The 16,618-nt window shown below is 41.9% G+C and overlaps 2 protein-coding genes across 2 annotated transcripts in view; both read right to left on the bottom strand.

Moving 5' to 3' along the window:
- LOC311057769 (nicotinamide N-methyltransferase-like) overlaps positions 1-16,618 on the bottom strand; it is a 344,908-nt gene that overhangs the window by 136,346 nt on the left and 191,944 nt on the right. The gene's annotated exons all lie outside the window — the stretch shown is intronic.
- LOC311057760 (short transient receptor potential channel 4-like) overlaps positions 1-16,618 on the bottom strand; it is an 82,713-nt gene that overhangs the window by 64,258 nt on the left and 1,837 nt on the right. The window contains exons 2-3 of the mRNA XM_084074812.1: positions 15,179-15,419; positions 11,894-12,112 (exon numbers count right to left, since the gene is read on the bottom strand). Of these exons, the coding sequence (XP_083930938.1) occupies positions 11,894-12,112; positions 15,179-15,337 (378 nt within the window). The 5' untranslated portion in view covers positions 15,338-15,419. The remainder of the gene's footprint in view (positions 1-11,893; positions 12,113-15,178; positions 15,420-16,618) is intronic.

The following is a 16,618-nucleotide window of genomic DNA, read 5'->3' as shown; positions in this document are numbered from 1 at the left end:
AACCCACTAATATTTACAAGCGAAGTTACACAAAAACAAGCCCATGGTCGCTTATAATAAGCAGACATGGCAACGCTGATTAATTGCCTGGTCTCTTGCCCAGTATACCTCACAGGTTCTCCCCTTTCATTGTGCATAACAACACCGTTGATGTGTGGGTGGGGGGCGGGGCGGGGGGGGGAGGGCTTAGTCAGATAACAAAGCAACATCTCTGTGAGTGAGTTAGATTGTACACTGCCTCATTCTAACGCTCTATGGTAACTGGCATCTCAACGGGACAGGATACCATTAATGACCAACTCCATTCCACCACCATTTGGCTCACAACAATGAGTATCTGATGTGTCTGATTTGATTTGGGGGGGGCACTTATATCCCCACGCACACACATAGATATTTGTGCCCAGAACAATGCATTAAAAAACCCTTTACTTCCAGCCACCGCATGGTCCATGGCAGGAAAATAAATGAGCTGAAAACATTGCGAGACTATTATAGAAACATCACTGTGACAGCTTGTTCAGAAATCTGCTGGCAACAACACGAGATGCCCATTTTACCCAACAGCCTTTTAAACAACTTACTGTAAGCGCTAAACAGTACAGCAAGTACAACTATGAAAAGCAGTGCTATAAAAGGATAACACAAAAAGCCCTGAGGGCTTCGTTTCCATTGTGATCCTGTCACTGTGTATTCAATTCATAATCAGGACATACAAGACAATACAATACCATACACATTTCCATCAATAGTATATACCAGGAGCAATAGAAGGTACAAAATAACGGATCTACAACCTCACAACACATCGCGATGCGTTGAGAGCCTGTAGGTTGGCTATTTTCGCTATTTTGAAAAATCTGAAACTCTTTGGGAATTGTTGATTTTTTCAATTTTTTTTAATGTTTTTGTTTTTATTCATTTTTAAAACTTTTTTTTAAATTCTCACCTATAATAATGCCCAAAATATAGGGACACCACCAGTGGTTAACCCCAATGAAAACAACAATTCCCCAGGATTATTTTGTGTTATCCTTTTAGCTGTAAATGTCTTACTGCACCACATGCTGTGTACATTTCTGTCTAAATAAAGTATTCAATCAATGACTCAATCAATCAATAACCAATGAGTGCTCTCGAGGGGATAATCCTGCAGAGCCACATCGATCCCTCTCCACATCCTCCTTGTGCGGTAAGGAGCGGAGGACCATGGCATAATACAGGACCATTAACCCATTAAGACCAGGAACGCATCTGAGTCATTCAGATTTTAGCCATAACCATTATTTCATATGTTGGCTATTCAAAAACATATTCCTGGGGGGGTCCCTGGAACAAAATATTTTATATGAGTGGTTCTAAATCTTTTTCATGTCAAGGACCTCCCAAAATGATATGTATTTGGCTGCGGACCCCCATCTCAAAATGTTTTGTAATAGGGACCCCCCCAGAAGCAAAGAGTTTAGTTAAACGTGTTGTTTCCAAAAATATACGTATTCAAAGATTTTTCAAAAATAGCAGATCGCACGGCACTCGGTGCCGCACTATGAGCTTGTAGATCTGCTATTTTCGAATAGCCAAGGTATAAAATAATGGTTAAAATCTAAAATGACACAGATGCGTTCCCGGGTTGAATGGGTTAAGATGGAGAGGAAATGGAGCGCCTGATAGATGTCACAGCCTGGGGGGATTTGGATTGGACACTTCTGGTCCCTACATCCCCGGGCTGTCCACCTCCATTCAGCACAACAAACCCATTCAATCTCTTTTTGGTTATCGGCTAACTGTCTCTCTCTATCTCTTTCTCTCTGTCCATTACCCCATTACAGTCTTACTGCCTCTCCATCACACTCTTTCGTGCGGGTCACCTTCCTCTCTCCCTCTCTCTTTGTGTCTCTCCATTGCGCTCTTTCTCTCTCTCTTTTCTCTCTCTCCCCATTTTATACGTAGGCTATTTTCAAACACTTTTGTACTTTTATTTTGGCTCTTTAAGTATATTTTGATGCCAATACTTTCTTACTTTTACTCAAGTAACATTTTGAACACAGGCCTTTTAAACTTGTAACAGAGTATTTGTACATTGCAGTATTGATACTTTTACTTAAGTAAAACATTTGAATACTTTTCCCACCACTGCTTAGGAACATCTGTGTGTGTGTGTGTGTGTGTGTGTGTTCACTGTTCAGTGAACACACACAAACAGAGTTGTTTCATTTCAGTACAAAGTCGTAATGAAGAGCTAAGTGATGAAATGTTTATATTTGAGCCAAAGCACAAAGCATCACAAAAGAGACGGGTGGGATTGCTTCATTTGTTGTCGGTCGGGCAGGTAAAAATGAGTATCATGGCGTTCAAGGAGGAACACAATCCAGGGAGCAGGCCAGGGTCAGTGGAAGCTGAACTCACGGCAAACGGGCTGGCAGCAACACGTCTCAGAATAGAGTTTGCCTATTATAAAATGATTTCCTGTCTAGAAGCATTTGTTGAGATGTGCGGTCAAGGGGAGGTCTTGTGTAGCATTGGTCAGGAGTCACTGGTTATTTCTCTTTTTTTTGGAAGGAAAAAAACAAAACCAAAAAGAAAAGTTGTATATTACATGAATGTGGTTTTAATATTATTGTGTCTATAAAGCATGTATTTTCGTGTGATCTTTCTTGAATGATTAGGACTGTCCTGATGTTTGTTTGAGTGTAAACGGAAGGTTAATAAAGGCTTGGTTAAAGGTCTCTCCCTCTTTGTCTCTCTCCATTGCTCTCTCTCTGTCTCTCCTTCTCTTATAATTGTGATTTCCCATTTGCTTTTCTCTGCATTGCTGCTGTCATTGTGTGGCTTTGTGTCAGAGCCCACACCACAACATCTACAACAGAACCATCGCACAATGGCGACAACATTGAACAATCCTTCACTTAGGAACATCTGTTTGTTTGTGTTCATTGTTCAGTGAACGGTAGCTGCAGTCCCTTCGAGAGAACGAAGTGTGTGTGTGTGTGTGCGTGCAGGCGTGTGTGTGCGTGAGTGTGTGTGTGTGTGTGTGTGTGTGTGTGTGTGTGTGTGTGTGTGTGTGTGTGTGTGTGTGTGTGTGTGTGTGTGTGTGTGTGTACATTTGTGCGTGGCAGTGTGTTGCAGAGCATTAGTACAGATAATCCTGGGCCGAGAGCAGTCCGTGAAGAGCAGGGGTGGGCAACTTTATGATGATGCATTGCATATACTTTTGCTACAAAAGCAGCAAAAATAGCCGATCTACAAGCTCAATACGCGTCGCAGCGCGACGCGTTTTGAGCTTGTAGACCGGCTATTTTTGCTATTTTTTAATTGGAATCCTGATCTTTTGTTGTGCTATTTTTAAATTTGAATCCTGAAAAGTAACATTTTTATTTAATTTCAAATACATTTAGTTATACTTAAAAATAAAAAAAATATATTGGACATAAAAAAAGACAATAGAAATGTAATACTAGTCATTAAGCTACTAATATAGACTGAAGTAATTAAAGCGGGTCATGTTGCATGTTTGGAATTGTAAACAGCTGATATCAATAATATATCAGTATTCTGATATTAACTTGCGGGCCGCATTAAGTGAAGGTGGGGCCCCCCCATGTGGCCCCCGAGCCGCCAGTTGCCCATGTATGGTGAAGAGGGTCTCAGATCAGAGAATAGAATGCTCTGTCTGTTCATTGTGATTCAGAAATCACAGCTCTGATGCAAACACCAGGGATGTGTTTACTTTGAAACTACAAACACAATCTCAAACCAATCAGCACCCTTTGCATGCTCATACCGTCTGCCAATTACACTATCAATAAATCAGTTGTTTTTTCTCTCAGTCACTGGATCAGCAGAGCGTATAATGGGAGGCGAGCGCCCAGTGCTCCAGGAACTGTACAAAAAGCAGTGTGTGGTCAAAGCCAAGCACATCATCAAGGACAAGCACCACCCAAGTCACAAACTGTTCAAAACCCTACAACGACCACGACCGGGCAAGGGGCCCTACCGCAGTATCAAGAGTACCACCACCAGGTTCTGGTGCAGTTTTAATCTGGCTGCTGTCAGACTGCTGAATGAGGCATGAGCCTTGTTCAGCAGCCTGACAATAGGCGGTACCGTCCAGCTGGTCGCGGACCTTTTTTGCTCTTCTTGAACACACCTGTAGATTGTACCAGGGACAAATGACTTGGACTTAGCTCCTCCTTGGACATACCTGTTGACTACACCAGGTACAAGTGACTCCGCAAGTAGTCATGGAACTACTTGCGGATTATACCAGGGTCAGTCCACCTTATGTGGATTATGCAGTCGACATGCACTGACTTTTTTGCACCTTAATCCCATGTATAATGCACTGACTTTTTTTTGTCTTTTATTGTGCTTTTCTTTTTTACTGAGACAGGGGCCTCAGTAGCGTGAGGCAGCTTGATCCCCCTGGGCATGACACTATTATGTCGCATCAGGGACTTACCCACAATCCAACCCCTGACGCTGAGTCTTTGGTATGACCCGGCCCGGGGATCGAACCACAACCTTCCAGTGTCAGGGGCAGACACTCTAACCACAAGGCCACTGAGCAGCTTTCAAATACTTTAGATTAAAAATAAAAAAATTGCAGCAATACTTTAAAACAAGACTATTGCCTAATTCATGCCTCGTCATACGGGGCATAAAATTAAAGCTCAGCGCGTCAGGTATGTTACGTGCTGTGAGCTTGTAAATCGGCTATCTTTTGGTATACATCAAGTATAAATCAGGCTTAAGAGTCTGAAAGCCCAGCTAGCTACTGTACACCCACCCGGACAAAAGTGATGTGGCAATATGTCATCCTTGTGTATAACGTTTATTCGCTGAATGATCTAATGTGAACCGCAGCAAGAGCGTAAAAATGAAATAAACCATAATAAAAAGAGCCACAAAGTACTTTTTGGCCTAAGGGTCACTGCATGAAAAGAGTCAAAGGCAGTCGAGTGCAGCAGTACATCCTACAGACCTACTATTTCTGTCATCTGCTGCCCACAGAGGTCAGCTATTACCAGGCAGTCAAAATAATATATGAATATAGGCCAGTCTGTGGAAGAGAATACTCTGGTGCAGAGGTTCTTAAAGTGGGGTCCGGGGACCCCCAGGGATCCTTGACAGGGTTTCAGGGGGTCCCCAGCTAAATGATTGATAGTTAGGAACCGAATGGACCTTTACATTTCTGTAACTTTGAGAGTGTATAAATAGGGGGTCTAATGCACACCACACTGGTGGTCTTTAAAGTTAAAACGTTTGAGAACCACTGCTCTGGTGATAAGCCATCCTCAACATGCATATGGACCCAGGTAGTGCTAGATAGAGGGCATTGGGGTCACAGCAATCGGTACGGTTATTAATTCTCAAGGGAACAGGAACTCAACGACTCAGCAGGTTTCATGGCAATCTGCATATGGGTCATTTTCAGCTCAGTCATTTCAAATTCATGTGAAAGCTTATTTTTCACTTCCAATTTGTAGATAATGGTCTATATAGAATATGGATGTTTTGAATATTCTGGTATGGATAAAATTAAAGATGCCGCAAATCATGAACGCAGCGTCCGGATTACCGTGAAACTTTGCGCACATTCATACTACATTGAGAAACAAATGCCACCCTTTAAACATTGTCCTAGTATAGAGCCACCAAGGGGACAATTTTTGTAACACATTGTTTTTTTACTCCCGCACATTTTGTCCAAACATCACGTAAATCGGTACACATTTATCTCTATAGTCAAGTGATCAAGATCCGTCCAATTTTTCACATTCCATCCTGATTGGCGAATTCCGAACATTGCTGGCCCACAATAACCTACCTGACCTGGCGGAGAGCTGTTCTCCGAGGAGCACTTTTTCTAGTTTATCCTGTTTTATTACCACAATCTGTCAGCAACAGATGGACATGGACATGGACATTTTGAAGAGCGGTTGTCTGAAGAGGTTAGGAGGAACAGACCTGTGTAATTCCTCTCTGTGGGGCTATATACAGTATACTACAAACACAACCAGAGGATGATTATTCATGGAGAATGGTCTGTGACCAGATATGGTGAAATTGTCGAAGCATGTCGGAGGTTGATGTACTGTAAAGCAGTGGTTCTCAAGCCTAATGGTGGGCCGTGAGGATTATTGCAAATGGGGCCCCAAATAATTGGCAGAACACTAAGATTGTAATGATAATTTCAAGATTTCCAGGTGTGCCCTGATCCAGAAAAGCTTGATAACCACTGATGTAAACTATTAGCGTCGATCTGTGGTAAAAAAACAAAAACAAAAACACTGTTCCATCACTTTAATACGCTGAATATAGGGTCTGAACATTCAGAACTCGGAGCGGAGCCACAGCGAGTATAAAATAGTTTCAGCAAGCAAAACAATCAACTGGAGTATGCTGCCAGCTAGTTCCAATTTAAAATCTGCTATACTGCTTTCAGCTAAGCAGAGAGAGAGAGAGAGAGAGAGAGAGAGAGAGAGAGAGAGAGAGAGAGAGAGAGAGAGACTGACTTTAATATGACTACATTCGAATAAATTGCTGCTACTTGTCGCAAGGGTTTTATACCAAGTGAATGCAAGACATTGAAATACTGCTGTCAACTTTCAAAAGTTTATACCAAGCTAACCTCTCCTATATGGATGTACAACTATTTCTGAGAGAAAATGGACAAAATGGACAGACAGAGAGAGAGAGAGAGAGAGAGAGAGAGAGAGAGAGAGAGAGAGAGAGAGAGAGACACACACACACACACACACAGAGAGAGACAGACAGAGACAGACAGACAGACAGAGACAGAGACAGAGACAGAGACAGAGACAGAGACAGAGATAGAGATAGAGACAGAGACAGGGACAGGGACAGAGACAGAGAGAAGCCCAGTAAAGATGACATGGGGGAAGAAGAGAGTTGGGAGAAAGATAATCTGCGCGTACTTGGAGAACAGCATGGCAATGCTCCTGGGTCTCTATAGAAACTGCACTATGACTCACTCACCATGAATATCAATATGTTGTTGTCGGGCAGAAACCTTGTATCTCCATATAAACGTTTGTGGTTTTTTTTGTAAATTAACGCCCTACTTGATCATACTACAGCGCAGTGGTGGAAAAAAGTACTCAAATGTTTTATGCTTAAGTAAAAGTATCAATACTGCAATGTAGAAGTACTCTGTTACATCAAAATATCAAAATGTAGTATCAATCAAAATGTACTTACAATACCAAAAGTAAAAGTACTAAAATGTTTGAAAATAGCAGATCTACAAGCTGACACCGAGTTGCGATGCGACGCGTTGTGAGCTTGTAGATCGGCTATTTTCAAATAGCCTATGTATATAATAGGGCTGAAGTGGTTAATGTACAGTATGTTTTATAATGTAATAATTTATATCTGCAAAGTAACTTGTAACTAAAGTTTTCGAATAATTGCAGTGGAGTAAAAGTACAATATCTGCCTCTGAGATGTAGTGGAGTTGAAGTAAAAGCATTGACAATAGACCATATTCACACGGCGGCCATATTGGAATTTAACATTGAAAGTGCCGCCACCCGGGGTGGCTACTTTCATTGACTTCATAGAAACATGGCCGCCGTGTGAATATGGTCTATGGGAAATACTACAGTAAAGTAAAAGTACCTCAAAATTGTACTTAAATACAGTACTTGACTAAATGTACTGTACTTAGTTACTTTACACCACTGCTACAGCGTCACACAAAAGCATCAAAAGTAGCAGATCTGCATGACGCTCGAAACGCGTTTCGAGCTTCATGCAGATCTGCTTCTTATTAACCATGATTGGATTTTAATGGCTTGAAAAAATAGACCCTTCAAAAACGATAAGAATAGAGAAGTACAATAGAAAGGTCCTTCACTTAATTAAAACCTAATTGCCACTCCAGTCTTGCTTGCACAATGAGCAGCTGTCCTAACGTCTCCAGAGAAACGTTTGATTAAATCTAGGTCTCTTTTTTTCCCTTCTTTCTTTCTTTTTACCCCCGATTTAAGATTTAACTTGCATAAGAATACAGATTTGCCTCCCTAGGCTGGTGAGGGGAGTGTAGCTCCCAGGATCACTTAGAAAATTGGCACTGGGTGAAAAAAATAAGGGTTACAAAATTGCGGGATGAAAAAATATAGAAAAAAAAAATGACAGCTACTGTATGCTGCTTCACTCAATTTTTTCTGGTTTGAAATGCCCCAACCTGACCCACAGTGAGTAGACAGAAATGGTTCGTCTTATAATGAGCATTAGTGAGGATCAATTACCGTAATATGAAGATAGGATTGGTTGACAATGGGTGGAGTGGTTCTTTAATGGCTGTGATAAAAACCCACTGGACCACCTAGAAATCAATGAACCACTATAAAACCCTCTTTAGTCTAGACCACTTAAACCCTTTGGCCTGATGAGTTGGCTCTGTACAGCTTTTTTTCTCTCTACACCAAATCTCTACACCAATATACTACTGTTAATACTGCATATCACAAGATAGATATATCCCAAGATATTATAATTCCACAAAACTGTACCTTTAAGTGTTAAAAAGCTGTATTTCTGTGGACACATCCAAAAAATACCAGATACCAGTTTTGGTGGACAGGTCTGTATTCAGAGTGTACAAATGAAAACAAATGGACCCCCAGAGTAATGGGGGGGGGGGGGGGGGCTTTAAATTAAATTGAATTGAATATTTATATTAATACAAATGTAAAAGTAGACAATAACCATTAAAAAAGTTTGCGAAGCACTGCTCCACACTTATTGATTCTCATAATTCTATGCTACCATGCTGATCGCACGCTGGGCAAGACCTGGGCTGTTGGTTGTCTAGGAAGTGACAAGCGGAAGTGGTTGAATTTGGCGGAAGTAACCGCCCAAGGAAATGACGTTGATGCTTTACAAATCTGTTTACATTCTCTGTGAATGATACAAGTGTTGTAATAGGCTCTATGCACAGCAGCCATATTGGAAAGAAATTGGGCCTCTTCTTACTTCCTTCACGGGTGTTACCAATGATGCTAATAAAGGCTCCGTTCCATTCTGGTCAGGGTTCTGATAACGTGCATGTTGGCTAACTAGAAACACTCCATTTTGGTTCCCAAATGGCCCCTTATGGTGGGTGTGTAACTCAGAGTGTACAAATGGAACCAAATGGACCCGTTATGGGGGTCCTTGAAAATAAGACAACCACTATGCCACACTAAATGGAACTGAGCCTTAATTAGTATTATTGGTAACACCTGTGAAGGAAGTAAGGAAGGGGCCCAATTCATTCCCAACATGGCTGCTGTGCATAGAGCCTATTGGTCTAAAAATATTGTTTCCGGGGGAAACACGTACGACGGAATTCCTGCCCCTATAGACACTCTCTGCTTTAGGTCGTGACCAGGCTCTTCTCTTCGCAGATGAGTAAGGCTGGGAATGAGGCTACGCTGATTGTGTTCTAAAAGCCAAAAACTGTACATGTGTACTGGAGCAAGCTTGAGCAGGATGCTTATTGTACGTGACAAGAGCTTTGTGCATGTTAATGACATGACAAGAGTGCTGCCGCTTTGAATCTAGAGTACCATGTGTTGCCATGTCTGCTTATTAGAAGTGTGTTATGTTTGCTTATACCACGGTGTGTTGAAATTCTTTATTGGGAATAACCCCTTGAGATGAACCGTCTCGTTTTCAAGGGGGTCCGCAATTACAGAACACATAATACAGCATACAGGTCTCCTGTGTAATGCCAAGGATGTGAGTGCTATAAAAAACTAGAGGTAGCTAATTGGGTTTGTCTACAGATTTACTTTGTTATGCATCTCAATGAGCACACACACTGCACCTGGTTCGCTAATTATGTTTATATTTACATCTTACCTTAAACTCTGGGGGGGTTAATCCCCCAGAGGGAAACTTCATAAGCCGCCGCATGCCAATATCAGCAAAGACTTTTTTTAGAGTTCGGCAGAACACCTTGGCATGACTAGGCAATCATGAAACGTGCTTTTAAGGCAATTAAAAATAACAGACGGGCAATAGGGTACAACAGCAGTGGCAACACATAAATGTGTGGGGAAGACTGAATAGCATAACGACTAAATTTGGAAGAAAGAAAGTATTAATTGGCTCCTAAAAAAAAAAAAGAAAAAAAGACTGTGGTTATCATTGCAATAGCCATATAATCATATTGCTGGTTCTCTCCTGGTAAATGGTGCATTTATATAGCTATATATTTGCTGGGTTAATCAGTTTATTGAGCCGGTTCCGGTCTTTGACTTTAGGTTTTCCCCCCCAGCAAACAATGACATACAGTACGCAAACCAAGAAACTACAAGAATGCCAGAATGCTCTGCTTATTATTTGCCACTCACTCACACACACAGGTACAAGCTAATGTTGGTGCGTCATGTCTGCAAGACTGTGCCAACAACAGCAACACAATATACACTAATACTGGATTTTAAATACATATTGGCACTGAAAAATCCACATATACGGTATATAAAGACATGACACTAAGTGTACTTCATTTGCCTACTAGTTACGTACTGTATACTGTTATGAATCTGTGCGACTAAATCTAGAATGCATGTTCTGCATATTAATCATGTTGTTTGTTTTTCAGAACAAATGGATTACCAAAGCCTTTAGGTCTCTCCTGAATCCAACTCTGACACAAAAGGCTTGGATGCTTCATTCATATTCATACGTAAGCTTTCACTGCATTGTCGCTTGAATGCCACGCATGGCATCTCTCACACAGCAGGTGCAATATCAATATGAGAGTGTTTCGTTACAGAGAGAAATTCACAGATATATTGAAGCAATCGCAAAAACTACACGCGCGCGGCAACACACACACACACACACACACACACACACACACACACACACACACACACACACACACACACACACACACACACACACACACACACACACACACACACACACACACACACGCAGAGCAAGTATTTGCTCAACAATTAATCTGCAACCAAAATGTCATGATTTCAGGCATTTAGCTGGAGCTCTTAATCCAGACCGATTTACAGTAAGCAAAGTAAACACAAGGTAATACATCAAACACATAGAGACAGTAATCTAGGATCATACCAATAACCTATCATCAGTCTAAACAGTATGATGAAAAGAATCTGTACAGTGAAACTATGCAAATGATAGGATGCCAGGTCAGCAAATGAACCTGGCATCTGTCTAATAACATGCTATGTAAATTACATTTTAACCTTTGCATAAGCCTGCAAGGTCATCAAGGCTAGGCTAGGGCAAGTGCTACGGTCTGAAGAGGTGAGTCTTCAGATTACGGCGGAAGATTGGGAGCAGTGGTGTAAAGTAACTAAGTACATTTACTGCACTAGTAAAATTTTGAGGAACTTTTACTTTACTGGAGTATTTCCAATTGTCTATACTTTTACTTCTACTCCCCTACAACTCAGAGGCAAATATTGTACTTTTACTCCACTGCAATTATTTGACAACTTTAGTTACTAGTTACTTTGCATATATAAATTATTATATTATAAAAACATACATTAACCACTTTAGCCCTATTTTATACCTTCGCTATTTGAAAATGGCCGATCTACAAGCTCACAACGCGTCGCATTGTGACGCGTTGTAAGCTTGTAGATGTGCTATTTTCAAACATTTTAGTACTTTTACTTTTGGTACTTTAAATACATTTGGATACCGATACTTTTGTACTGTTACTCGAGTACATTTTTAATTGCAGTCTTCATGCTTTTACTTAAGTAAAACATTTGAGTACTTTTTCCACCACTGATTGGGAGTGAATCTGGCAGCCATCAATTCTAACTGCCATGGGGAGGTCTGTTCCACAAATCAAATCAAATCAAATCACATCAAAGCTCCATACCTGCATGCCCCCGCTGGGCTTCTTGTGGTTGAGGAGGAGTTCCACGGCCCCCACCACCTCCTTGCGGATGGCGTGGAGCAGGGCGTCGCCCACGTACACGTTGAAGCCCAGGAGCAGTTCGATGATCTCCAGGTTCTCGTTCTCGATGGCGATGAGCAGCGCCGTGCGGCCCAGAGGGTCGATGCAGTTGATGTTGATCTTGAAGTAGATCTCTGCCTCCTGCACACAAAGCGTTGGTTATTATTGTCATTATGTTAATAGAAAGATCCCCGTACAGGAGAAAACATACCGTATACAGCAGTGGTTGTGGAGCTGGACCTTTACGCGTGCAATTAATTCAATGTCCAGAAAGCACTGGCATCTTTGGATATGTCAATCCATTTATTAACATCAGAAACTCCATAAAGATGACAAAACTCATAAAACAAAGACATGAACGCCGACCTGCACGGCACAAGGTCAAAAACTGTTTGGCCTTTCCCCAGCACACACCTGCTCACAATCACCCCACTGCCAGGTGTATAATGGTTACCGTGGCAACCACCCACTGACGGTGCTTGACGTCATCATCATTAGCAAGGCCACACCATTCATTTAAATAAAACAAAACAAAATAAACAGAGAGGCATTTTGGCTCCAACAGGCAGTCTGTGCAAGCTCCATGCCATGTTGACAGAAGGAGCACGTTCACTGAATCATTATGCCAAAATGTTCCTCTGAGCGGCACAGGAGGTCACTCTATTAAAGTTTGTAACGCTTAGCGGATTTAGATTATAATCACATAACATACATTAACCACTTCAGCCCTATAAATATTTCAGCCATTTGAAAATAGCAGATCTACAAGCTCACAATGCGTCGCGATGCGACGCATTGTGAGCTTGTAGATCTGCTATTTTCTAAGATTTGTATACATTATGAACTTCTGAAATGAGACATTCTGCACAACAATGAGTACTTTTACTTTTGGTACTTTAAGTATATTTTGATGCCAATACGTATGTACTTTTACTCAAGTAAATTTTGATTACCGGACTTTTACTCGTAACTAGAATTTCTACACTGCAGTATTGATACTTTTACTTAAGTAAAAGATGCGAGTACTTTTTCCACCACTGGCAACGGCAGAGGGGTCGTGCTGACAGCCAAGCAGCAAATCAGTGGATGTGAACCAACCTCCACCCGGCCGGGACAGCTTGCAGGATCATTTAAAGATCGTAGCCATCCCAAACACAAACTGTTTCAGATGCTGTCACTTGGCACGTGGCTTTGGAGCCACACGGCTACTAGCAGTAGGGAGCTCAATAGTTTACACCCCCCCAAGGCCCCAACCCCGACAATCAGGCTTGTGAACAAACAAACAAACAACTATACCAAATTAAATAATTGCCAAGGACATGGGCAACAACAGATGTTCATAGCTTAAGTAGTAAGAACCCTGCACACAGCACCAGCTCCATGCAGCAGATTATGATTATTCTTATTCCCTGGTCGTACATATATATATATATATTTATTACTGCTGCTACAATGTCTGAGGAAAACAGAAACAACAATAATGTGTAGTCTTCTGCAGTGGTGTAAAGTAAATAAGTACATTTACTTAAGTACTGTACTTAAGTACAATTTTGAGGTATTTGAGTATAATACTTTTACTCCACTACATCTTGGATCCAAATATTGTACTTTTACTCCACTACATTTATTTGAATGTGACGCATTGTGAGCTTGTAGAGCTGCTGTTTTCAAAATATTTCTATACACATTGAAACCTTGAAATGGGACATTTCTGCATAATGAGTACTTTTTGATGCCAATACTGTTGTACTTTTACTCAAGTAAATTATGTAAAGAAAGTTGAGTACTTTTTACACCAAGATGTAACAAATAAAGAAACCTTGAACCTTGTTCTTTCCATCTATCCATTCATCCATTCAAAAATCTATCCACACCTTTATGTATCGACCCATCCATCCATCCATCCATCCATTCAGCCATCCCTCTCTTTGCTTTTAGTCCATCCCCCCACCAGGTTATACACATCTAGATCAGTGGTTCTCAACCTGTGGGTCGGGACCCCAGGGAAAGTGACAATTTAAGAACATTTAAGTCTTAAAAGTCCTTATTTCATAGCCTTATTTAAGACCTTTTTAATATCCTACCTCAAAAGAAAAAAGACCATTACTGCATCAAAAGAAATCAACAAACTATACTCCAAATTGTCAAATAATATAAGAGAGAGGCAACAACTTTGAAAATAGCAGATCTACAAGCTCACAACGCCTATCAAAGCGAGGCGTTGTGAGCTTGTACCACTCCCCAATACTCTCAGAGAATATATACTCTCCCCCCCTTCCTCCAAATCTTAAAAAACCCTCTCAAACCCACTTCTTCAATATGGATTTCCCCGGCTAACTGCACACCCCCCTGTCTCACCATTCCACTGCTTTTATTGATTTTTATTCCATAATCTTAAGCCTTTTCTTTGTGTTTTTGCTATTGTTGTTTTCTCCTCCTCCCCGTGTAAAGCGTCTTTGGGTACTTTGAAAAGCGCTATATAAATTGGAGATATTATTATTATTATTAAATAACACTGATGATGTGTCCAAGTTTGTGCATCAGCAGATGTTTTGTTAACTGAAATACTCTGGGAGTACCAGTGACCAGTGGGTGATGACCACGAAGAGCGTGGTGACATCTGGCGAGACAGAGGACGGCCAGAGAGACGGCCACCCGGGGTGGAGAGGGTTGGCAGCCACAAACCACTTCTTCTGTAAGGAAGAACCCAAAAGCTACAGACTGCGGTAAAACCTGCAAGGAGGGTTTAAAATTTCATCAAAGCAGAATAAGATGTTCTTTCCCAGCAGCAATGATGACCACGAAGGAGGAGCCAGGCCCAGAGGCAACCCAAGGTGCCTATAGAGCCTCCTAGTGTCGCCAACCCTTGCTGCTAACATCTCACCTGCCACCCTAAACCATAACCCCCTAATAATCACTGCCTCTAACTCCCCCGAAGAGACAGTGGGGGCAGTAGCATGCCACTTGGACGCAGGCCAGGGTCTGATCAGCCTCGGTCGGGTCGCCTGGAGGAGGGTGTCTGTTGCAAGACCCGAAACACCCAGGAAACAACACTGATGATGTGTCCAAGTTTGTGCATCAGTAGATGTTTTTGTTAGCTTATTGAATAAGCTTCACGCTTTTGTGTCATCCTTTTGAGTCTCCTGTTCTGTACATATTGTCAATCAATTAATCAATTAATCCATCATCCATACATACAGTACATACCTCCAGGGCTTGTTTCACGCTAGCATAGTCTCCTTTCTCCACGGCTCCGAGGTAGGCCTTCTCCAGGGGCGACAGCTCCGACTCGGCCCGTACGATCCTCAGCGGGATGCGGTCGCGGTAGGACGAGCTGTCCGTCCGCCGGTAGTATAACTGAGACATTGTTACTGTTGTTGTGGTCTTCAGCTCACCAGCACCAGCACCCTACTGTTGTTACTGCCGGGCCGGGCGGGGGGATGTCAGACTATATGGTGGCATTGGTGGGGGGAACGGGGGTTAGAAGACAAGAGGAACAAGAAACAGAGGATTAAAAAAGTGTTTGTTTTGACTGTTAGGTGACAGAGGCACTGGTGAGAGAAGGGGAAGGTTACAATTAGACGAGAGAGAGAGGGAGAGAGAGTTAGAATTACAGTCCAATACTAATCTTATTATCTAGTTTTATGTGGCATTGCTGTTGTTAGCACACAGTCTTGTGGACCATGACACACACACACACACACACACACACACACACACACACACACACACACACACACACACACACACACACACACACACACACACACACACACACACACACACACACACACACACACACACACACACACACACACAGAGCGAGGAGGAGGGTGATGGAAATGATGTTTGTTCCCAAGAATGTGTTTGCAAAACTTTCCCAGGCAACTATTTACAGTATCTATCCATGAATGAATACTATCCATTCCCAGGGTATAACAATTACAGTATATATATGTTTCAAAAAACGGAATTCTTACCCCATCCCAAGGATCAAAGCAGGGACATTACTACTAACTGGGACATTACTAGTCAATGGTGAACAGTAACGGAAAACATTTACTTGAGTACTGTACTTGATGTGTACTTTAATTCAACATACATATACATACACATGTATATATATAATTCATACTTTCTCCTGAACCCCTTGCTTCTCTCTCTCTCTCTCTCTCTCTCTCTCTCTCTCTCTCTGTCTCTCTCTCTCTCTCTCTCTCTCTCTCTCTCTCTCTCTCTCTACTCCCCTGGCATATTCTTCCTGGTTCATACTGTATCATCTCTAATTCTCTATCCCTCTATGCCTTTCTGTCCCTCTCTCTGCCCCCCCCCCCCCCCCCCCCCCCCCCCTCTCTCTGCCCCTCTCTCTCTCTCTCTCTCTGCCCCTCTCTCTCTCTCTGCCTCTCTCTCTCTCTGCTACAAAGATCATTCAGACTCTCTGCAGCACTGAAGAACATCTCAGGAGAACAACAGTAGCAAATGGCAATTTAACAGAATCACCACAGAAATCCAGCAGCTGCAGAATCAACGGTGGTTCTGCCCCCAAAGCCAGGCCCAGTAGCACACCACTGCCAGATGTAATGTCATTTTACATTCTGCACGAAATTGCATTGCTATGAGAACAAGAGTCAAGAGTGACGTATCTAATCT

The sequence above is a fragment of the Gymnoscopelus microlampas genome (assembly GCF_963454915.1).
Source record: "Gymnoscopelus microlampas genome assembly, chromosome: 12".
Lineage (NCBI taxonomy): Eukaryota > Metazoa > Chordata > Actinopteri > Myctophiformes > Myctophidae > Gymnoscopelus > Gymnoscopelus microlampas.
Note: the sequence above shows the minus strand (reverse complement) of the source record. Positions and strands in the feature narration are given on the sequence as shown.